Source organism: Heterodontus francisci, chromosome 3 (genome assembly GCF_036365525.1).
Source record: "Heterodontus francisci isolate sHetFra1 chromosome 3, sHetFra1.hap1, whole genome shotgun sequence".
Taxonomy (NCBI): Eukaryota; Metazoa; Chordata; class Chondrichthyes; order Heterodontiformes; family Heterodontidae; genus Heterodontus; species Heterodontus francisci.
The window spans coordinates 175,750,010-175,774,768 of NC_090373.1; the positions used below are offsets into that span (position 1 = coordinate 175,750,010).

The following is a 24,759-nucleotide window of genomic DNA, read 5'->3' on the forward strand; positions in this document are numbered from 1 at the left end:
AGAAATTTGCCTACATATTTGTTCTTCTATCTCCCTCTCACTATTTGGGGGTCTATGGCACACTCTTTTTATATTTCTGAGCTCCATCCACATGGCCTCATTTGATGATTCATTTCGCATAGCTGTTATTGATTCCTTAACTAATAATGCCCCTTCCTTTTTTATCTCCCTCTCCATCCCGCCTGAAAACTCTATATCCAGGGATGTTGAGTTGCCATTCTTGCCCCTTTTTAAGCCAAGTTTCCATTATAGCAATGATATTGTGTTGCCATGTGTCTATCTGTGCCCTCAGCTCATCGGCTTTATTTACTATACTCTTTGCATTTAAATAAATACCTTTTAACACTGCCAAATTCCTGCACTGCACGCTTTTTAACCACTGCTTCTTCTGTCTTTCACTCGCTAATTTTCTGCCTCCTGTTCCCTGCCCTGAAATTGTCCTAAGACTGCGCTCAGGTTCCCATCCCCCTGCCAAGCTAGTTTAAATCATCCCCAACAGCACTAGCAAACCTTCCTGCAAGAATATTTGTTCCAGTCCTGTTCAGGTGTAGACCGCACAGCTTGTACAGGTCCCACCTTTCCCAGAACCGGTCCCAATGCCCCAGAAAGCTGAAGCCTTCCTTCCTGCACCATCTCTCCAGCTACACATTCATCTGGTGTATTTTCCTATTTCTATACTCACTAGTACGTGGCCTTAGGAGTAATCCAGAGATTACTACCTTTCTGCTTGCTAATCTCGTTCCTAACTCCCTAAACTCACCGTGCAGGACCTCATCCCTCTTTCTTCCTATATTGCTGATACCAATGTGGACCACAACCTCTGGCTGTGCACCCTCACCCTCCAGAATGCCCTGTAGCCGCTCTGGTCATGACTCTCGCTGCACTCTCCAAAGGAACCCTCACTCCCATCGGTACTCAGAACTGAATACCGGTTAGAAAGTGGGATGCTCGCCGGAGACTCCTGCACTACCTGCCTTGACCTTCTTGTCTGTCTAGCAGCCACCCAGTCCCTCTCCGTCTGTGCTCTTTTAAGCTCTGGGGTGACTACCTCCTGAAACATGCTATCCACGTAGTTCTTGGCCTCGCGGATGCGCCACAGTAACTCCAGCTGCCGCTCGAGTTCCAAAACCCAGAGCTCAAGCTTCTGCAGCCGGTGACAGTTGCTGCAGATGTGTTTGTCAAGGACACATGGTGCGTACACCACTTCCCACATGCCACAGGAGGCACATTTCACTTGGCCAAGCTGCCCTGCCATTACTTAGCTTGACAAACTAACTATTACTAATGTAATAAGTCGAATAACTTAACAGTTACTTGCCAATCAGCTTCTTCCCCTGTACCATGGAGGCTGAAAAGGCAGAAAAGACTGCAAAGAGCACCTCTTTCCCGAGTCAGTAAAATCCCTCACACACAACTCACCGCCTGACTGTCCAAACAGCACTATTCTAATTAGTAATTATTAATAAATTACACTAATTAAAAAACCTTCATAGTACTAACCTCATCACTTACAAGGTAGCTATTTGAGGGTTTAAAAAAAAATTTTCCCCAATTTTTTAAGCTATTTTAAGGCAATAACAGCTGTAACTTACCAACCAATCAGCTTATAGATTTCCCGTGATGTCACTAAGTTTTTTTTCCTCTTCTGAAACCCAGCGCACGCCAACACAATGAGAGAGCCTGCCGCTGCTCCAGTCTAAGGTAGGTGAGGGCCTCGAGCCTCACTCTTTATTTCTCCAGGGTCCACCTACTCCCAGGTCCGCTGCCGACTGCCGCTGTTCCAGTCTAAGGTAGGAGTACTGACTCATCAGTTGGGGGGCAGTAGGTGGTAATCAACAGGAGATTTCCTTGCCCATGTTTGACCTGATGCCATGAAACTGCAAGAGGTCCGGAGTCAATGTTGAGGACTCCCAGGGCAACTCATTCCCGACTTTATACTACTGTCCTGCTGGTTTGGTCAGGACATACCCAGGGATGGTGGTGGTGGTGTCTGGAACATTGTCTGTAAGTTATGATATGGCGAGTATGACTATGTCAGGCCGCTACATGACTGATCTGTGGGAAAGGTCTCCCAATTTTGGCACAAGCCCCCAGATGTTAGTAAGGAGGACTTTGCAGCATCAACAGGGTTGGGCGTGCCATTGTTGTAATTTCTGGTGCCTAGGATGATGCCCGGTGGTCATTCCTTTTAGACTTTTCTCTACAACTGGTACAACTGAGTGGCTTGCTAGGCCATTTCAGAGAGCATTTAAAAGACGACCACACTGCCGGGGCCTGGAGTCACATGTAGGCCAGATCAGGTAACGACGGCAGATTTCCTTCCCGAAAGGACATCTGTGAACCAGATGGGTTTTTTGCAACAATCGACAATGGTTTCAATAGTCATTAAGACGAGTTTTTTTAATTCCAGATTTATTAATTGAATTCAAATTCCACCAGCAGCCGTGGCGGGATTTGAACTGGTGTCCCCAGACCATTAGCATGGGCCTCTGGATTACTAGTCCAGTGACACCCTTTGTTTATGAAGTAATTTCACATCATTAAACCACATTGGGATTTAGATACGATCACAAACTGCTCCAGCTATGCTCTCAGTTGTTATCAAGACTCCTTTCTCATCAGACATCAGATTTAATCCCAACCATAAAGACATTTCTGGATATCAGTTATTCTGCAGAAACCCTCGATTAGACTCCTACCACGTACTCGCTCTCAGGAATTCATTACTATATATCTAAACCAGTCTGCTAAATTCCAGTCTGTAATCGCTCCTGGGTATCGATTATTCTATATATAAACTATTGAAACCCTTGATTAGATTCCAGTCTGTAATCAACGTATTATTTGAGGTGGACCCAACCAACAATTCCCGTATTTATAATGTAAACACACACAAACACTTCCCCAATCACTGTTGAAGAGAGGAGAGCTAATGTGTTGATAAGGAAGTTATTGAAATGTCCATGAGCTGAGCTCTGGACACGCCCACATTCACAGTGTGTGAAAACTGATGCCGTTGGCAGCACCTTCACAGGGAGAACTCGATTAAATAAATCATCTGTAACAGAGTCCTGCGCCATTAACCCTCCTCTGAGCAATTGACGATTAAACTCACAGTTCACTGTCGTTAGCAGCATCTTGCCTCTGGCTGGAGACCAATAGAAACACTTCCGGGTGACATCCTAGAACTACTTCCGGAGCATAAAAAAGGCACATGTTTAATTTTTTTTAGTTATTGCTTCATTTTTGTGCATTGTCTGTCAATGTTTGCGCACAGTGATTATAATAACAGTTTTTCAAAAAATTATTAATTTGACTGTATTTTGGGTTGGGCCCCCTTCCCTCCCCACTGCCCCCCAACATCTGATAAACCATTACCAGCCTCCCAACCTTTCACAATACAAAATGACCACACTTCCAAAGTTAATTCAAAACTGTAAATGCTGGAAAATACAGGCCCTCCAGCATCTGTGGAGAGAGAAACAGTTCTTACAAAAGGTTATTGGCCTGAAAAGCTAGCTCTGTTTCCATCGATGCTGCCAGTCCTGAATTTTTCCAGCATTTACTGCTTTTATTTCAAATTTCCAGTATTTTGCTTTTGCATTACACTTCAAAAGTATGCAAAGCATTTTGTTGTTCCCTAAGGTCATGAAAGGTGCTACATAAATTACCAAATCTCCCCATTTTCCACAGACAGTCCACTAATGAGGTACTGTATAACCAGGTGTGTCCCCAGAAGAGCCCCTGTCATTGAAATACATCCCCAAATTAATGCCCTAACTACTAAAGGCTGTGCAGCTTCAAAGTAGCAACCATATGACCCCCAACTCCCTGTGATCGGTGAATAAAGTGGGCGGGGCAGGTTCCGATTGATGGGAGAGATGTCAATCTCCTGTTTTCAACCAGTAGAAAGGGTGAACTTACTTTATGGACTTTATGCAGAGATTGTGCTCTGTGCCAGTAGTGCACATGCACTGCTCACCACCCCTCTGCACCCCACCCCCCCCCCCCCCCACAACCCCCGCTCCCCACTGAATCACTAGAGAACACAAGAATCAGGAGCAGGCCATTCGGCCCCTCGGAGTCTGCTCTGCCATTCGATAAAAACATAGCTGATCTGACTGTGGCCTCAACACTTTCCTGTCTACTTCCCATAATCCTTGACTCCCTTGATGATCAAAAATCTATCTGACTCAGCCTTGAATATATTCAATGACCCAGCCTACACTGCTCTCTGGTGAAGACAGTTCTACAGACTAATGACCCTCTGAAAGAAAGAAATTTCTCCTCATCTCAGTTTTAAATTGGGTGACCCCTAATTTTTAAACAGTGTTCCCTAGTTCTAGACTCCCCCACAAGGGGAAAGATCCTCTCAGCATCCACTCTGTCAAGTCTCTTCAGGATCGCAGATGTCAAGACCTTATATGTTTCTATAAGATCCCCTATCATTCGTCTAAGGATGTGTTTGCTGACAACGCAACCACTAGGTGGCACAGTACAGGCACGTGCGCAAATGCAGCCTCATCGACAGAAACGAGACGATCTGCAACGTGTCAGGCAGCTGCCAGTAATAAAGATGGCACAGTTCAATTTGACACAAAAACCGATTAAACCCAAACCCCCTCAATGGCTGCAACCGCCACCTCCATCCCAACCCCAACAGTACCCTGCTCCCTCCCACAATTGCTATTTTTCGTCGCCACTCCCTCCAGCAACTGTCTGCTCACCACTCGCTTGCTAACTTGCTACTCCCCTCTCGGCCGCTCGCTCCCTGCCTCCCCGTTTCCCCCCCCCATCTTGGCCAATCGCTCCCTCCCTCGCTGCCTCCTCCCCGCCTCAGCTACTCACTCCCCGCCTCATCACTTCAACCTCTCGGCCGCTTGCTCCCTGCCTTGCTGATTGCACCTCCGCCCCGCCCCCCCCCCAGCCTCTCGCTCCCCTCCTCACTGCTGCACCACCACCCCCGCCCCCCCCGGGTGGTGCTCGGATGTCATTACATCTGATGTCATTACATGATGATGTCAGTACACGCATGCATACATGTATGAATGCACGCATTCATACTGGCAAGCAGGCAAATGTTTGGACGCACTGATGATGTTTGCAATCACTCTGCACATGCTCTGCGTTGTCCGGAGACATTCATTCTTCTAAACTCCAATGGGTATTGTAGTATAAGATAATATAGGGTTGTTACTGGGCAGAAAATGTAAATAGTCTGTGAATATCATCACAGGAAGTGATGTAACAGAACTTTTATGGAAACCTCATGTAGAATGTAAGTGGAAGCCATCGATATCAGACGTAGGTAAATAAACAAAAACAAGAAATGTTGGAATCACTCAGCAGGTCTGGCAGCATCTGTGGAAAGAGAAGCAGAGTTAACGTTTCGGGTCAGTGACCCTTCTTCGGAACTGACAAATATTAGAAAAGTCACAGATTATAAACAAGTGAGGTGGGGGTGGGACAAGAGATAACAAAGGAGAAGGTGCAGATTGGACCAGGCCACATAGCTGACCAAAAGGTCATGGAGAACAGGCAAACAATATGTTAATGGTGTGTTGAAAGACAAAGCATTAGTACAGATTAGGTGTGAATACACTGAATATTGAACAGCAGCAAGTGCAAACCTGAAGAAAAACAACCTGAAAAAAACAGTGGGTAAGCAAACTGAACAAACTAAGATGAAATGAAATAAATGCAAAAAAAGATTGTAAAAAATGTAAAAAGGAATGTAAAAAAAAAGAAAGAAAAAAATAACTAAAAATGAAAGTAAAATGGGGGGCTGTCATGCTCTGAAATTATTGAACTCAATGTTCAGTCCGGCAGGCTGTAGTGTGCCTAATCGGTAGATGAGATGCTGTTCCTCGAGCTTGCGTTGATGTTCACTGGAACACTGCAGCAATCACAGGACAGAGATGTGAGCATGAGAGCAGGGGGGAGTGTTGAAATGACAAGCAACCGGAAGCTCAGGGTCCTGCTTGCGGACTGAGCGGAGATGTTCCGCAAAGCGGTCACCCAGTCTGCGCTTGGTCTGCCCAATGTAGAGGAGACCACACTGTGAGCAGCAAATACAGTATACTACATTGAAAGAAGTACAAGTAAATCGCTGCTTCACCTGAAAGGAGTGTTTGGGGCCTGGGATAGTGAGGAGAGAGGAGGTAAATGGGCAGGTATTACACCTCCTGCGATTGCAGGGGAAGGTGCCCTGGGACGGGGACGAGGTGGTGGGGGTAATGGAGGAGTGGACCAGGGTGTCGCGGAGGGAACGATCCCTTCGGAATGCTGACAGGGGAAGGGAGGGGAAGATGCGACTGGTAGTGGCATCACGCTGGAGGTGGCGAAAATGGCAGAGGATGATCCTTTGGATATGGAGGCTGGTGGGATGAAAAGTGAGGACAAGGTGAACCCTGTCACGGTTCTGGGAGGGAGGGGAAGGGGTGAAGGTAGAGGTGCGGGGAATGGGTCGGACACGGTTGAGGGCCCTGTCAACCACAGTGGGGGGAAATCCTCGGTTGAGGAAAAAGGAGGTCATATCAGAAGCACCGTCATGGAGGGTAGCATCATCAGAGCAGATGCGTCGGAGACGGAGAAACTGGGAGAATGGAATGGAGTCCTTACAGGAGGTAGGGTGTGAAGAAGTGTAGTCGAGGTAGCTGTGGGAGTCAGTGGGCTTATAATGGATATTGGTAGACAACCTATCCCCAGAGATGGAGACAGAGAAGTCGAGGAAGGGAAGGGAAGTGTCAGAGATGGACCATGTAAAGGTGAGAGAAGGGTGGAAATTGGAAGCAAAGGTGATAAAGTTTTCTAGTTTGGGGCGGGAGCAGGAAATGGCACCGATACAGTCATCAATGTACCGGAAAAAGAGTTGGGGGAGGGGGCCTGAGTAGGACTGGAACAAAGAATGCTCGACATATCCCACAAAAAGACAGGCATAACTAGGACCCATGCGGGTACCCATAGCGACACCTTTTACTTGAAGGAAGTGCATGGAGTTGAAGGAGAAGTTGTTCAATGTGAGAACAAGTTCAGCCAGGCGGAGGAGGGTGGTGGTGGATGGGGACTGGTTGGGCCTCTGTTCCAGGAAGAAGCGGAGAGCCCTCAAACCATCCTGGTGGGGGATGGAGGTGTAGAGCGATTGGACGTCCATAGTGAAGAGGAGGCGGTTGGGACCAGGAAACTGGAAATTGTCAAAATGACGTAGGGCGTCAGAAGAGTCACGGATGTAGGTGGGAAGAGACTGGACCAGCGGAGAAAAGATAGAGTCTAGATAGGAAGAAATAAGTTCAGTGGGGCAGGAGCAGGCTGACACAATGGGTCTGACGGGACAGTCCCGTTTGTGTAGGTAAATAAACCCCTGTTCCTGTAACCGTCAGTCTCTTAGATATTCTCTTCTAAGCCTTCATAGTATCAGAATATTACATGGTGGCAACAGTAAACAGAAGAAGAAATGGAAAAATCACTGCCATTACCAGAGAACTTCGGAAAAATAGCTGGACAGAGCTAAGCAGAGGTGTGGCCAAAATGGGTCCGGAGGTTTGCTAAGTACTGTACTGCACTGGGTCTCAGGCAGAAGCCAGACAAGGAGCAGATCAGTACGTTATTATATGCCATTGGGGAGTGTGCAGATGACATCCCCATTACTCATGGCATAGAAGAAAAGAAAGTTACATATGAAGAAGTGATTATAGCATATAGAGGCAACAGTATCTAATTGCTGTTGGTGTGGCTGAGCAGAGGCAGCAATGGAAAAATTGTCCAGCCAGAGAAGCGGAGCGTTCTTATGTAAAAAGAGGGGACATTCCAATTGGTATGCCGCAGCAAGAAATCAAGGCTGCAAAATATAAAAGGGAAATCCAAAGAAAATCAAAAAGTTAAGGATGTACAATGTGCTGAATTGCCATTTCTGGGAGAAATCCACGGCGCAAGTGAAGATTCCTGGACAGCTGAGATTCTTGTAGGAGCCTATCAGACAAGATTTAAACTGGACACATGGAAGCGTGGCTGAAGAAAATCAGCATTAAACCTACAGTTAAAAGACTCTATGGACCTGGAGGCATCAGGTTGAAGGTAATAGGAGAGTTGAAAACAATTCTGTAATACCGGGAAAATAAATTCCTGAGACATTATATATTTTAGTTTAGAGATACAGCACTGAAACAGGCCCTTCGGCCCACTGAGTCTGTGCTGACATCTACCACCCATTTATACTAATCCTACACTAATTCCATATTCCTACCACATCCCCACCTGTCCCTATTTTTCCCCTACCACCTACCTATACTAGGGGCAATTTATAATGGCCAATTAACTTATCAACCTGCAAGTCTTTGGCATATGGGAGGAAACCAGAGCACCCGGAGGAAACCCATGCAGACACAGGGAGAACTTGCAAACTCCACACAGGCAGTACCCAGAATTGAACCGGGTCACTAGAGCTGTGAGGCTGCAGTGCTAACCACTGCGCCACTGTGCCACCCTAACCGCTCCTAAGCAGAAAGGCTTGTATAGATCTACAGTTAATATGCAGAGTAGAAGAGCTTAAACATGTACACAGCCAAGAAATTTTCGAGCTGAATTCTCGAAATTATTCAAAGGATTGGAAAAACTAAAAACAGCATCACTTTAAGAAAGGATGCAGAACCATTGTCTTCATATACACCGAGAAAAGTTCTACATCCACTCCGAGAGAAAGTTAAGAAAGAAATCGAGTTAATGACCAAATAGGGAGTCATTTCATCTGTTACAAAACCTACAGGATGGTGCTCAGGTATGGTTCCAGTGAAGAAACCAAATGGGTCCATTCGAATTTGTGTAGACCTCACACAACCGAATAAAGCAGTGGAAAGAGAAATACACACTGGCGCAGTGGTTAGCACCGCAGCCTCACAGCTCCATCAACCCGGGTTCAATTCTGGGTACTGCCTGTGTGGAGTTTGCAAGTTCTCACTGTGTCTGCGTGGGTTTCCTCCGGGTGCTCTGGTTTCCTCCCACATGCCAAAGACTTGCAGGTTGGTAGGTAAATTGGCCATTAGCAATTGCCCCTAGTATAGGTAGGTGGTAGGGGAAAATATAGGGACAGGTGGGGATGAGGTAGGAATGTAGGATTAGTATAAATGGGTGGTTGATGGTCGGCACAGACTCGGTGGGCCGAAGGGCCTGTTTCAGTGCTGTATCACTAAACTAAACATCCAATGTTATCAGTAGATAAGCTATTGACGACTTTTATAACACCATTTGGAAGACTCTGTTTTAACAGATTACCATTTGGAATTACGTCAGCACCAGAAATTTTCCAAAGAACGATGTCAAAAATCCTGGAAGGATTAGATGGCTTCATCTGCCACATGGACGACCTGTTGATGGTACCAATCAACAGGAACACAAAGCGAGAGTGCGAGCGGTGTTGCAGAGATTGGAGGAAGCCGGTCTCACATTGAATGAGAAATGTGTCTTTTCACAGGACATATTATTGATGTATCAGGCATCAGTGCTGATCCTCAAAAAACGAAAGTATTAAAAGACTTTCCAGATCCTAAAAATATCAGAGTTGCAAAGGTTTATGGGCATGGCCAATCAGGTGGGGATGTTACTATCGGATCTAGCTATGATAAATGAGCCATTATGACAGTTGTTAAAAAATGACAAGGCCTGGTTGTTAATCTGTTAATTGTGTATCAATTGTTTGATTATATGCTGGTGGAGGGTGTTAATTGGGGTCTTACTTGAGCACTTGTAAAAAGACACTTACTGAGACTGGTGAAGGCTTTGAGTGAGGAGCTATTTGTAATCCTTTTAATTCTGCACAACAAATATGAAACTGAGGAAAGATAGACTCCAGCATTATCCTTCCATAACAAGCTTTCTGGACTTTCACAATGGTGTTGGAGCAAAGTCCAACAAGAATCTTTTGAAAAAATCAAGAAGATGTTAGTTTCTTCAGAAATATTAGCACATTATGACCCAAAGTTACCAACCATCATAGCAGCAGATGCATCAACAACAGGGCTAGGAGCTGTCTTGTTTCAGGTACAAAGAGATGGGAGATGCAGATCTGTATATTTTGCATCTCGTTCATTAACAGAAACAGAGCAAAGATAGACATTCATAGAAATGGAAGCTGGCATCAACTTAGGCATGTGAGAAATTTTCTGACTGTGTGCTAGGTCTTCAATTTAAGATTGAAACAGATCACAAACTGTTAGTGCTTTTGTGTTTAGTAGAGCAACCATCAAAGTTAGCTCCAAGAGTACAGATGTTTAGATTAAGATTGGTGAGATTCGACGCTAAAACCGAATATGTTCCAGGGAAACAGCAGGTCACAGCAGATGCGTTATCACGTATTTCATCAGCAGGACCCGAAGAAGGCGACATTTTATTTCTTGATGAAGTGTTTGCTCTGACAATGGCAACGACAGCAACTTTACCTGCTGCAGGTCAGAAATTGAGTGAAATTAGGAATGCTGAAAAAGAAGATGAAGTATATGCAGCAATCAGAGAATATTGTTTGCATGGATGGCCAGCATACCCAGTGTTAAGGCAATATTATGAACAAAGGCAAGAAATGCTGGAAATACTCATCAGGTCTGGCAGCATCTGTGGAGACCAGAAGCAGAGTTAACGTTTCAGGTCAGTGACCCTTCTTCAGAACTTCCCAAGACATTCAGATTTCCAGCATCCGCAGTATTTTGCTGTTATTATGAACAAAGGGGCCATCTGAGCATTGTCGATGATTTATTGATCTATGATGAGAGATTAGTTATCCCTAGGATACTAACATTAGAGATCTTGGAAAGATTGCACCAGAGGGATTTGGGAATAACAAAGTGTAGAGCCAGGGCTAGACATTCAGTGTGGTGGCCTGGTACATTGAAAGAAACTGAAGAGATGATATTGAGGTGTATCATGTGTACTATCAATTTTCATGAGATGAAGGAACCACTCATGTCATCATCTTTTCTGTCTAGATCATGGGAGCGTCTCGGTATGGATCTTTTCCAGCATAAGAATAAGATATTCTTAATTGTTGTTGATTACTATTCGAGGTGGATTGAAGTAAAGCAACTACAAGGTCAGCGATCAGCAGCTGTAATCACATCCTTGAGAGAAATCTTTGTTACACACGGAATTCCAGATATTGTGATATCTGACAATGGACCACAATTTGCGAATGAATGCTTCAGAGGCTTTACTGAAGCACATGGCTTTACTCACATCACTAGTTCGCTGAGGTACCCTCAGGCTAATGGAGAAGCAGAGAGAGGTGTAAGGACTGTGAAAACATTATTAAAGAAGAATGAAGATCTTCAATTAGCACTTCTAAGTTATCAGTTTACACCATTTCAGAATGGTTTGGCCCCATGCAAACTGTTGATGGGAAGAAGGTTGAGAACACAACCTCCTATTCTTCCAAGAACACTCAAACCACAAGAGAGTGCAGAAGACTTGGAAAAAGTGAAGGAGAGAGAGGACAGAGAGCAGTCTAATTAATCAATCAGAATTATGACAGACGTCACAGAACCAGAAACTTGACAGACATACAACCTGGAGAAACAGTTTGGGTCAGAGATGTAAGAAGGTCTGGAGAAGTGATAGAACAATTACCTTATCCATGATCATACATTGTCCAAACCGACCAAGGGATAATATCAAAGAAGAAGAAAATACAAGAGGACCAGTCATCTCAAGAAGTTGATGAACCAACAATGCTGCATTCAGCCATCAACCCAGAGGACAACCGAAGTGAAGAACTTGAGTCATTCAATGTTCTACTGAAAAAGGAGGAACTAGAAGACTCAAAAACCTCAAACCCCTTTGAAAGAAAGAAGAATGCATTATGGCAGACTTGTAAACATGCCACAGCAGTTAACAATCTGAAAAGAGAAGTCAGAGACATGGGGGGAGATGTAGTATAAAGTAATATAAGGTTGTTATTGGGCAAAACCTGTGAGTGTCATCACAGGAAGTGATGTAAGTGGAAGCCACAGATGTCAAACGTATGAAAATAAACTCCTGTTCCTGTAACTGTCAGTCTCTTAGTATTCTGTTCTAAGCCTTCATAGTATCAGAATATTACAGGTATAGGCCCAATCTACTCAACCTTTCCTCATAAGATAACCCCTTCATTCCAGGAATCAGTTCAGTGAACCATCTCTGAAGTGCTTCTAATGCAATTATATCCTTGAAGTAAGGAGACCAACACTGTACACAGCACTCCAGATGCGGTCTAACCAAGGCTCTGTACAACTGTAGCAACACTTCCCTACTTTTATACTCAATTCCCCTTGCAATAAACACCAACATTCCATTTGCTTTCCTAATTACTTGCTGTATATGTACCAGGACACCCAGATCCCTCTGTACATTAGAGTTCTGTAATCTCTCTCCATTCAAATAATATACCGTTTTTCTATTCTTCTTGCCAAAGTGAACAAGTTCACATTTTCCCACAATGTATTCCATCTGCCAAATTTTTGCCCACTCACTTAACCTATCCAAATCCCTTTGTAGACTGGTTATGTCCTCTTGACAGCTTACTTTGCTAGTGCTCTTTGTGTCATCAGCAAATTTAACTACAATACATTCGGCCCCTTCAACCAAGTCATTGATATAGATTGTAAATAGTTGAGGCCCCAGCACTGATCCCTGTGGCACTCCACTAGTAATGGCTTGCCAACTGCAAATGACCCATTTATCCTGACTCTCTGCTTCCTGTTAACTAACCAATCCTATCCATGCTAATATGTTACTCCAATGCCATGAGTTCTTATTTTGTGTAGTAACCTTTGATTTGGCACCTGATCAAATGCCTTTTGGAAATCCAAGTACACCACATCCATAGGTTCTCCTTTATCCATGTTGCTTGTTACTTCCTCAAAGAACTCTAATAAATTAGTGAAACATGATTTCCATTTCACAAAACCATGTTGACTTTGTCTGATTGCATTCTGATTTTCTAAATGTCCTGCTATAACCTCCTTAATAATGGATTCTAGCATTTTCCCTATGACAGATGTTAGGCTAACTGGTCTGTAGTTTCCTGTTTTCTGTCTCCCTCGTATCACACACAGTTTTCTTGTGAAATTCAGTGAAAGAGGAAATGGTTCCAGAGCTGAAATGTCCAAGGAATGAAGGGCTGCTGGCAACCGGACTAATGAGCGATGCCTGGAGCTGAGCTGTATGGAAGTTCCGGGAGCCAGATCAGAGCATTCTGCAGCCTGGGATAGCACGGGTGAGAGTTGAATGGTGTGTCCTCCAATTTGGTTCAGAAAATATGGTCACCTTCATACAAATGCAAGTCTTTCTTCAAGGAAGAAAATTTAAAAACAGCCCTGGCTGCTGGTATTAGAGGTGTGATCAGGAGATGCTGTCTGGAATGGTGATAGGAACAATCGCTAAGAATCATAGAATGTTGCAGCACAGAAATAGACCATTCGGCTGATTTATGTCTGCTCCAAATCTTTTCTGTATATCCATTCCCAGTTCATTCCCCATACTCTTCTAGAAGCAGCTATCTAATTTTGTTTTAAAATAACTTATGGATTCTGCTTCACAACAATTCGGGCCAGAGAATGACACATTCTAATATTGTTATGCTAGCCGTAGTCCCAAAGGACCAAAGGCATCTCTCTCCAATTAGAGAGAGATAAGTTGGTGATATATAGCTTGAAGGTCACCACTCCACAAGCGTGAGACAAGGTGAGGAGGCAGGCCTCCGTGAACTGCTACAGCCAGTACGGGGATTGAACACTCACTGTTGACATCATTCTACACCACACTTTAGCCATATAAGCTGTCCGGCCCCCTACATTATAATGATCATCTGAGTAAAGAATTTGTTGTAACTTCCCTTTTAATTCATTTGGTGATTATCCTACATTTTTGTCCTCTCTTACCATTTTGCCAACAAATGCAAACGTTCTATTCCCCAATTCATTCATTTCCCCACTATCAACATACTGGGAGTTACCATTGACCAAAAACTGAACTGTATTAGCCATATAAATACCATGGCCACAAGAGTAGGTCAGAGGCTAGGAATCCTGCAGCAAGTAACTCACCTCCTGACTCCCCAAAGCCTGTCCACCATCTACAAGGCACAAGTCAGGAGTGTGATGGAATATTCTCCACTTGCCTGGATGGGTGCAGCTCCAACAACACTCAAGAAGCTCGACACCATCCAGGACAAACAGCCCACTTGATTGGCACCCCATCCACAAACATTCACTCCCTCCACCACCAACACACAGTGGCAGCAGTGTGTACCATTTACAAGATGCACTGCAGCAACGCACCAAGGCTCCTTCGACAACACCTTCCAAACCCATGACCTCTACCAGCTAGGAGGATAAGGGCAGCAGATGCATGGGAACACCACCACCTGCAAGTTCCCATCCAATGCATACACCATCCGTTTCTTCACTGTCGCTGGGTCAAGATCCTGGAACTGCCTTCCTAACAGCACTGTGGGTGTACCTACCCCACATGGACTGTAACGGTTCAAGAAGGCAGCTCATCACCACCTTCTCAAGGGCAATTAGGGATGGGCAATAAATGCTGGCCTGGCCAGCGATGCCCACATCCTATGAACGAATATAAAACAAAATTCTATTGTTATGGCCACGTGGTGAGGGGTGTGGGTGTTCCCCACTGTTCAACTCCCAATAGCAAGTATATTTTGTTACTAGGGTTTTAACCCCTTTGTGTTCTGCACTTCAACTTGGGCAGCAGAGAACTAAAAGTGATCTATCTCTCCAGAATGAAATTTCTACAAACAGACAACCCAGGCCTGCACCTTAAAGAGAAATTGACCTCCAAGAAAATTCAGCAGGTTTATCATGGACCACGAAAACTTATCTCACTTCAAACCACTTACCCCTTTTCCTCTCTATCTGTCTTTTGTGTGTGTGTATGTGTGTGTGTGAATGCATCAGTACGTGTGGTTGCAACAATTTTGGGATAATAAATATTGCTGTATAAATAATTAATCTTCTGTTTTAAACCTATAACAAAATCTGCCACTGTCGGGCACCTTCTTTTGGCTTGCTGGATTTTCTCCCAGCTGTCAGTCGTACAGGCTTTCGTGATGTTTTTCCTTGGTGTCTCTCTCTCTCTCTCCAAAGAGCTACTTTTAAAGTTAAAATGGTCTCACATCTATTGAGAGACATAGATCTTCCTCCCTGTGGTGACCGACAATAACTCAGGATGTGTCTACTTCACACATTCTTTGTTTCAGGAGAACCCATTCAATTCAAAAATGTCTCTTGATGGGTTCAGGATGGGTGTAATTGACACCTATTAGCTTAGAATGTATCCTTTTGTCTTTTCCAGATAGTAAGACAATTTGAATATACAATGTGACCTTCGGCAGCCACTATTTCCAGCACGTTGTTCACTTTTTAAAAAAGTCAATTTTTATATCTCTTCAGTTTGAGTTCTACATTTTTAATCATTGCACTTCACATTAGCATAACACTATAATTATTTATCTTATCACAATCATACAAAATCTTGCAGACTTTTAAAACGTGACCCTTTAACTTCTCTGCTCTAATGCAAAAGGCTGTAATTTCTCATATCTGTTCATACCAACAAACTTTTGCCCTGAAAACATCCAATGGATTGACTGCACTTTTTCTATTGCTGTTATATCCTTTCACTGATAGGATGCTCGAAACGGCACAAAATACTCCAACCATGGCCTCTCAGGTTTCAACATTATCTCTGTTTTTATATTCCGCACTTTTGAATACAAAGCAAAGGGCCCATTCTCTTTTATGATGGCCTTATCTATTTGCACTGCCACCTTTAAATTACCTGCACACCAAGGATACTATACTCTATTGCATTTATTCCTACACCAGTTAAGGTGTATTTTCTTTCCCTATTCTTAATTCCAAAAAGTTATAATTCACTTTTTTTTAATATTGGACTACATTTGCTAGCTTATGTTTTCCTTGCAGACTTTCACAATCCTAGTCTACAATTTGACCAAAACATCAATGTGGCGATCACACTATTTTGAAGGGGTGGGTGGTTGAGGATTATGCTTGAAAGGAGAGCCATGGTTTTGTACTTCCTATCCAGGGAGATTACCTACCAGAAGGTTGGATCATCAAGTCTGATTCCAGGTCTCCGTGGCAGATGAGAGGAAAAGGAGAGACTGAGAAACATATGGAAAGAAAGAAAAAGAGACACACTGGAGGTGATTTTACTTTTATCACTAGATACAGAATTGTGTTACAGTAATCCAGCAGCCCAAGTTCACCTCTCCCAATTTTCTCTTCCAATAAATAGTTCAATGGCTGTGAAATAGTTTGGGACGCCCTGAGGACATGAAAGGTGCTATATAAATGTGAGTTCTGTTTTTCTCTTCCTGATTCGTGTTATTTAATGGAATTTTTTTTAAATGAGAGAAATGGCAGAGAGAATGTCTACTTTGAAAGAGCAGAAAATAGAGACTGGAATCGATGCATTCTAAGCAATGGCATGGACCCGATGGGCTGAATGGCCTCCTTCTGTGCCGTAATGACTCTATGACTAATGAACCATTTGTCAAAAATGTAAACTTAGGCTCTGATTTGAGGGTTAAAGACTCCAGGAGGCCTGACCAGCCCACGAATCGATGGTGTGTTGTGCCACCTTGTTGCATTGCCAAGGCTTCGCCACATGGTCCACAGTAAGCAAAATGTTAACCTTATTTGCTATTTCTGGTTTCAAGACTTATTTATCACATTTCTCAATAATACTTTGCTTTTGCAATTCATCGGCCCAGATGCTGTCTCCAGAATAAACAGGAATGTCATGCAGTTACCACAGAACATGTCATGACTTGCATTTTAAGGGTAAAAAAATATTGTGGTTTCGCAACTGACCAAAAAAACTTTACAAGCGTAGTTTCATAAGTCATAATTATGTATACATTCCGATCAGCAAATCAAATTTTAAACCATGAATGAGAAAAAAACCTATATAAATTTAATATAATTAATGTTATTTCCTTTAATGTTACTATAAGTCAGGATGAAATATTGAATACCAGCCACAGCTCGACTTCTGGCAATCATTTTCCCAAATATTGAAAATAAGTCAAAGCCTTTTTGTTCACTTCCAGGGTTTTGTAGCACATTACTAAGGCCAACCTGCCCAGCAGCGGGGCGCAAATCACACAAAAACAGCTCCGCTGGGCGGGATTATGTCGTTCGCACGTCTGACACTAGACTCCCAAAGCAGCTGTTCTACTCAGAACTTGGTCATGGCAGGAGACTCTCAGGAGGTCAGCAGAACCGCTTTTGAAATGTCTTCAAAACATCCCCGAAGAGATCAAGCATCCCCGACGACTCATGGGAGTCCCTGGCTCATCATAGTCCTAGATGGAGAAAGCTAATTCGGGAAGGCATCGTACACTTCGAGGGACTTCGTCAGGAACATCCGGAGGCAAAGTCAAGGTGTCAAAGGGAGCACACAAACCTCCAAACTACTCATCTATCCAACCCTTCAAGCACCCCCTGCCCCTCATGTGGCAGAGTCTGCAAATCACACATTGGACTCGTCTTAGCATCACTATGACACAGAAGGCCATTCAGCCCATCAAGTGCATGCCAGCTGAATTGTAGAGCAATCCAGTCAGTCTCATTGCCCCACTCGATCTCCGTAGCCCTGCAGGTTTGCATGTGGTGGCTTATCAAATGAGAATTAATTTTTTCACACTTCCAAAGGCAATCCCTCTTCCATCCTGAAAAGTCACTATTTTAATACATCGTTACCAATGATATTAATGAACAAGGTCAAAGAGCAGACTCTGCTTCTCTCAGATATGTATAACACACACTTAAAATATTTAGATCTGAACAGTGATTATTTATTTGGTATTGAAGAATCTTCAGAAGAAGGAATTTTCCTCCACACAAGATCAGATGGCAGGTTGTTCAACCTTGCCCGTCTTAGAGCGAAGACCGAAGTACGGAAAGTCCTCATCAGGGAACTCCTCTTTGCTGACGATGCTGCATTAACATCTCACACTGAAGAGTGTCTGCAGAGACTCATCAACATGATTGCGGCTGCCTCAACGAATTTGGCCTAACCATCAGCCTCAAGAAAACAAAAATCATGGGACAGGACGTCAGAAATGCTCCATCCATCAATATCGGCGAACACGCTCTGGAAGTGGTTCAAGAGTTCACCTACCTAGGCTCAACTATCACCAGTAACCTGTCTCTCGATGCAGAAATCAACAAGCGCATGGGAAAAGCATCCGTTGCTATGTCCAGACTGGCCAAGAGAGTGTGGGAAAATGGTGCACTGACACGGAACACAAAAGTCCAAGTGTATCAAGCCTGTGTCCTCAGTACCTTGCTCTACGGCAGCGAGGCCTGGACAACGTATGTCAGCCAAGAGCGACGTCTCAATTCATTCCATCTTCACAGCCTCCAGAAAATTCTTGGCATCAGGTGGCAGGACCGTATCTCCAACACAGAAATCCTCGAGGTGGCCAACATCCCCAGCATATACACCCTACTGAGCCAGCAGCGCTTGTGATGGCTTGGCCATGTGAGCCGCATGGAAGATGGCAGGATCCCCAAGGACGCATTGTACAGCGAGCTCGTCACTGGTATCAGACCCACTGGCTGTCCATGTCTCCGCTTTAAAGATGTCTGCAAACGCGACATGAAGTCCTGTGGCTTTGACCACAAGTCGTGGGAGTCAGTTGCCAGTGATCGCCAGAGCTGGCGGGCAGCCATAAAGGCGGGGCTAAAGAGTGGCGAGTCGAAGAGACTCAGCAGTTGGCAGGAAAAAAGGCAGAAATGCAAGGAGAGAGCCAACTGTGTAACAGCCCCGACAACCAATTTTATCTGCACAGCCTGTGGAAGAGTCTGTCACTCTAGAATTGGCCTTTCTAGCCACTCCAGGCACTGCTTCACAAACCACTGACCATCTCCAGGCGCTTACCCATTGTCTCTCGAGACAAGGAGGCCAAAGAAGAGAAGATTGAGGAATCACAGAAGATGTAGCAGAATTGTTACACCCTTGTTAACATCTGATGCAGCTTACTAAACAAACTTTCTAATGCTAAGCTCTGTTTTAATACATTGTTTGTAAATCCCAACTGTGACACAGATGTTGTAAATAATAAGGCCTCAGTGTGGCTGTTTCGTTCTGTTCGTTATGTCATTATTAGGTATGTCTAAGTAATAGTATTTTCCTGGGTCAGCAACAAAATACCCTTCAGGATCAAATGAAGGCAGCATGGTCATATGTAGGAATTACAATTTATTTTGTTTCAACATTCAGGTTTTGCTTATAGCTTCCGTCAGTCTTACAGCGAAGTTCTCCCGGTGACCAGGCCAACATTTATCCCTCAACCAACCAATAAAATAGATTATCTGCTCATCTATTTCAATACCCTTTAAGGAATGTTGCCATGTACATTTTAACTGTGGTATTTCCCGAGATTACAACAGTACCTGTCCTTCAAAAGTACTTAATTTGCTTTATGTTCATTGGTCATCCTGAGAATGTGAATAGCGTGATAGAAATGCAAGTCCTTTCATTCTTTACATTAATTAGGATTGGAAATCTAACATTATTGAACATGACTGTTATAGCTAAGAGAAATATCATGTGCAGGCACCTTCAGTATGCAACTTTAATGCAGAACCATGTAAAAGTCATCCTCGATCCCAAGGGTCTGCCTCGGAGAAGAAAGGCGACTGTGGACATGAACCTTGAGATCCTTCCAGGCTGACACTTTTTATGCCAGAACAGGGGAGTACATTATATTCTCTCTGGATAGCGAGAAGCAGGCAGCTTCACCGGGGTAGCGGGCTTCCCCAGGGTGCAGGGTGCTATTGACTGCTTTGTGGACATCACCTCTAAATGCTGAGATGTAACACAAAACCTGCAAAGGGTTCTGGTCCCTGAATGTGCAGTTGGTGTGTGACCATGCTCAGCACATCATGTAGGTCAATGCCTGGTATCCTGGCAGCAGTCATGATGCCTTTATTCTGCACCAGTCCACTGTGCCATCTGCACGTGAGCCAAGGGTGGCTACTGGATGACAAGGGCTATTCGATGACTATTTGGCTCATGACTCCAGTGCACAACCCAGATACAAATGGGCAGTGTGCACATAACAGAGCCATGCTGCCACACGAATGTCATCGAGCAGACCATTGGGCTAATTAAGCAATGCTTCTGCTGCTTGGACAGTTCAGGAGGAGCCCTGCAATACTTGTCAGAATATGTGTCATGATTCATCGTGGTCTGCTGCAACCTTCACAACAAGAGGGTACAGCCCTTGCCACTGGGTATATGGCAAAACAACTGAGGAAGAGGAGGACGGTGGGGGAAAGAAGGAGGAGGAAGGGAGGAAGCAACCAACCCTTTCCTACCGGGCTCCATGACTGTCTCACTTGACTGCGGTACCAGTGAACACAATCCCAATTCCCCATTCCACAGCAGTCCTGCACACCACTGTCCCTCTGTTACTGACCATCATGGCCACTTTCTGAAATAAAAGGAGCACAAAACAAGCATTACAAACTAACTTTAGCTAACAAATCATCCAGTATTCCATACAAAAGCCATTCCCTTAGTGCCTGTCTTCTGTGTGCCTTTTCCTGGCTTAATGCTCCGATGCAGTGCTACCCCAGTGGGTTCCCAATGCTGCAGCATGGCTGGTGGAAAACTGCTGATTTTCAGTGGATTAGACTGCAGGTGACCTTGCAGCATGACCTTAACCTGGCCCTAGAAGGCCCAGCTTCGGACTGCACCAGCTCAGCATGGGTAGCAGGAATCTGGACTGGCTGGCGGACAGACAACAACAAGGGCACTTGGCGGAGTGACAGTTGTGTGAAGATGAATGTTGTCATCCTTAGAGAGGACAGCAGGTTCATTCTCCTCGGAGCCACTGCCATGTGCCTCGAGCAGTAATCCCAGTAATCTGCTGGAGGACAGATTGCTGGACTGCTGTGAGACTCTGCAAACCCCTTTGAGCACTGGTGTCCACAGCCATGATGGCAGCAGTCTAAGCCTGCATGGCAACAAGCTGAGATTTCATGACCTCAGTCTGAGCTTCCACTGCAGCACTTAGACAGTGGGTGGCTTCAGCTTGTGCTGCAGTGGAAGCTGAGACATCAGGCTTCAGATGCTGCATCATCGTTGTGTCTGCAAGTGTTCTCTTGGAATAAAAATAGAAAATGCTGGAAATACTCAGCAGGTCCGGCAGCTGTGGAGAGAAAAATAGAGTTAACGTTTCAGGTCTGTGACCATACTGATGAAAGTCCTGCAATTGGAAACATTAACTCTGTTTCTGTCTACACAGATACTGCCAGATCTGCTGACTATTTCCAGCAGTTTCTGTTTTTATTTCAGATTTCCAGTGTCCGCAGTATTTTATTTTTGTATTCGTGTTCTCTTGGAGTTGATAACTGGAAAAGATAGGCTCCAAGCTCTGTGCAAAGCCCTGTGCCAAGTTGGTAGCAGACTCCTCCATGCTCCTTGACAGTAACAGCAGGCCTTTTTGCAGGCCTGCCAATGCACCAAGCATTAAAATTGTGCATACCCCTCAGCCTTATTCTGTACAACGCCCCATCGATATCCTCATCTAAGCCCTCTGAAGCAGACCTCGTGTGCAACCTAGCCCTCCGGGAAGCGGGAACCTGCACTATCCTTTTCCCTATTGTCCTGGTTGCCAGCCACTCACGCCTGATAACTCACTACATGGAGATCTCACCTCTATGCTATCCTCTAAAGTACATGCAGTGCCAGTATTTCAGCTGGTGGCTGCAAGCGTGAGATCGAGTGACGGTCATCAGTCTTTTCTTTCACTTGCACTTCATGCTTCAGCATCACTGGCCAGGTGGCAGTTCTTGTGTATCTGAAAAGAGAAAGGATCAAGGTTAGGGTTGCTGTGAGGGGCTGGGTAGAGGAAGAGGTGCATGCTTACACTATCTGCAGTTTGGGAATTTAGTTTAGAGATATAGCACTGAAACAGGCCCTTCGGCCCACCAAGTCTGTGCCGCCCATCAACCACCCATTTATATTAATCCTACGCTAATTCCATATTCCTACCACATCCCCACCTGTCCCTATATTTCCCTACCACCTACCTATACTAGGGGCAATTTATAATGGCCAATTAACCTATCAACCAGCAAGTCTTTGGCATGTGGGAGGAAACCGGAGCACCCGGAGGAAACCCACGCAGACACAGGGAGAACATGCAAACTCCACACAGGCAGTCCCCAGAATTGAACCCGGGTCGCTGGAGCTGTGAGGCTGCGGTGCTAACCACTGCGCCACTGTGCCGCCCAATCAGAAGAAATTGTGGGATGAGGGGGGCAGTGGAATGTGAGAAGGAGGGTTAGATAGGAACATAGTTCATCTTTCAGCCCCACTGCTGGCCATAGCCTCAGTCGTGGCAGTTCCAATGATGGGGTGAGGATATGCAGCTGTGCCTGTCCCCTTTGCTTAGGTGCTGCTGCCCATGATTGTGAGCCACCTTGTCCTGTATGAGAGAGGGAAGTGTGTTAGTGAGTGCAGTGCAATGTGTTTTGGTGATGTGCTTGACATGGTTGGATAGCTGGCAGTGTAAGCAAGCTGTGAGATGTGGCTGTGAGGCTTGCAGCAGTGCTAAGTGTGTGAGGGTGAAGTGAAGCTCTGAATGTGAGGTATGAGTCTGATCGATGGAGATTGTTGGTAGATGAGTAATGGGAGTGTGATGTAGTTCAGTTGGTGGGATATAGCATTCCCTGAGCTTGACCACTCATGTGAAGTCATTGAACTTCTTTTGGCACTGCATCCAGGTCCTCAGGGCTACAATCCTGGCATTGACCTGCATGGTTATCTGTTCCCACTGCCTTCTCAGAGTTTGTCTGGAGGACCTCATGGTCCTCTGAGGATAGAGGACCTCTTTCCTCCTGTCCACCTCCTTCACCAAGGTCTCCAGTGCTACATCAGAGAACCTTGGAGCCCTCTTTCTATCATGTTGTGTCTTTCCTGTGCTTTTGGTAGGACCAAGTCGTTCTTGCAATCAATTCCAGCGGCCTCTGCAGCCACAATGCACCTCTCCTTTAAGAGGTGCAGGCTGGCTTTAAGTAGCACAGGACAGCTTGAACTTGTGCTAGCCTCGCAAGATTTTGCATCCCCTAGTCACCTGTGCAGCCACATAAAAGCATGCTTAGCACTGTCAGCACGCTGCGGTTATATATTGTTATACTATCCGTAAAGTGCTAGGAACTAATTTGCTAGGAACTACTTGTTATGTGTAAGTGTTCCAGGGGGCAGCCACATCCATGTCTCCACTGGAGAGTCATGTGACGTGTAACAGGAAGCCAGCCTAGGGCAGTCCTATACCAGGGAACATGGAAGCTGAATGGAATCAACAAAGACTCTCGCCTTTCCAATTCTAAAGTGTGATTATTTCTAACATATGGGAACCAGAAAACAACCAGGAGACATAATAAAGCGTCGGCAGCATGCTGCAATCATGTAAATGAGCAGGTAGCACAAAGTTTGTGTGCTGCCTGCAACGGAATAAATGGCTGCAAATTAATTGCGCATCACGATCTCTGCTCTTATTTTAGGGCCTATTGAATTTTCCCCTGAAGTCTTTTATATTGTAACTTTTAATAAAGTAGAAATCGAATCTTGAATCTTGGATGAGCTTGAGTATCAGCAATAAGGCTTTTTGTCTTCTTGTGTTGCTTGGGTCTGCAGACCCTTGCAGGCTACATATACAGATTAAAACAACATTCCCAATAATTTGTATGCATCTCAGGTTGCAAAAGGGGTCTTTGTTAGATCATTCGTAAAGAGCTAGGAACTAATTAGCTAGGAACTAATTGCTATGTGCAAGTGTGTTCCAGTGTACCAGATTCACTGCTGCACTGGAGTCATGTTGTGAGAAACGTAGCCCACTTAATAATAATTTACACCAAGTCAAACTCTGAAGAAGTAAGTTTATTTAACGTTCTTGCAAGATCGGGTGTCCTACAAGCAGGCACACCCATCAACATATTCAGTTCATGTTTATACAATACAAATCCATTTTTCCACGCCTTTAGTTTACATTAGTGGTTATAACATATTATGACACTAACCTATCCTATAGTTGCTACAGTCTCCTCCTCTGTTTACTTCTCCCCCTACTCTAACTTTCTAGCCCCTAACTCTTGTTTTGTTTTACCTTATTTGGCTCTCCATTGTGTGTTTTAACTTGCAGCTGTCAGCCTTTATCTTAGTGGGGCAGTTTCTTATTCACTCCATCCTTTGTTCTAACTCTTGCTGTTTCTCTTTTCTGTGCCTAAGCACAATTTTTAACTGCTGTACTGTCTCAAGATCTTGACTTACATACCCTTATCAGTTCTCTTTTTCAGTGATTTCATTATGTTGTGTAGAAATGACTTCTTGGTAATTTTCCACAAGCTGTAGAAACAACATTTCAGTATTTCTTATTCTCACAATGTGATGCAGAATGTGACAGTGGTCTACCAGGCAGCATAGAAGCTGAATGAATAAACAAAGAGCTCCAGCATTTCTAAGTGTAAAGTGTCGTTATTTCTAACGTATGGGAACCAGAAGACAACCGGAAGGCAGAACAGTCTTAGTGTTGTGGTTCAGTATTTATCAAGCAAAACATGGCAAATAAGAACTTGCATTAAATCACACTTTCAGTGTAAAGCATGTCCCAAGATGCTTCATGGAAAAGTATGATGAAAACAGACAGTCAGTCAAGAAAGGAAGATTTACAAGGGT

General features: G+C 44.5%; 1 protein-coding gene across 2 annotated transcripts in view; it reads right to left on the minus strand.

Moving 5' to 3' along the window:
- mrpl33 (mitochondrial ribosomal protein L33) overlaps positions 1-24,759 on the minus strand; it is a 124,792-nt gene that overhangs the window by 45,341 nt on the left and 54,692 nt on the right. Inside the window, exon 2 of one of the 2 annotated variants that reach the window (XM_068027748.1) lies at positions 3,116-3,191. In XM_068027748.1, coding sequence (XP_067883849.1) covers positions 3,116-3,191 — 76 coding nt within the window. Of the gene's footprint in view, positions 1-3,115; positions 3,192-24,759 lie in introns of those variants that run through there. The other variant, XM_068027753.1, reaches the window with a different exon arrangement.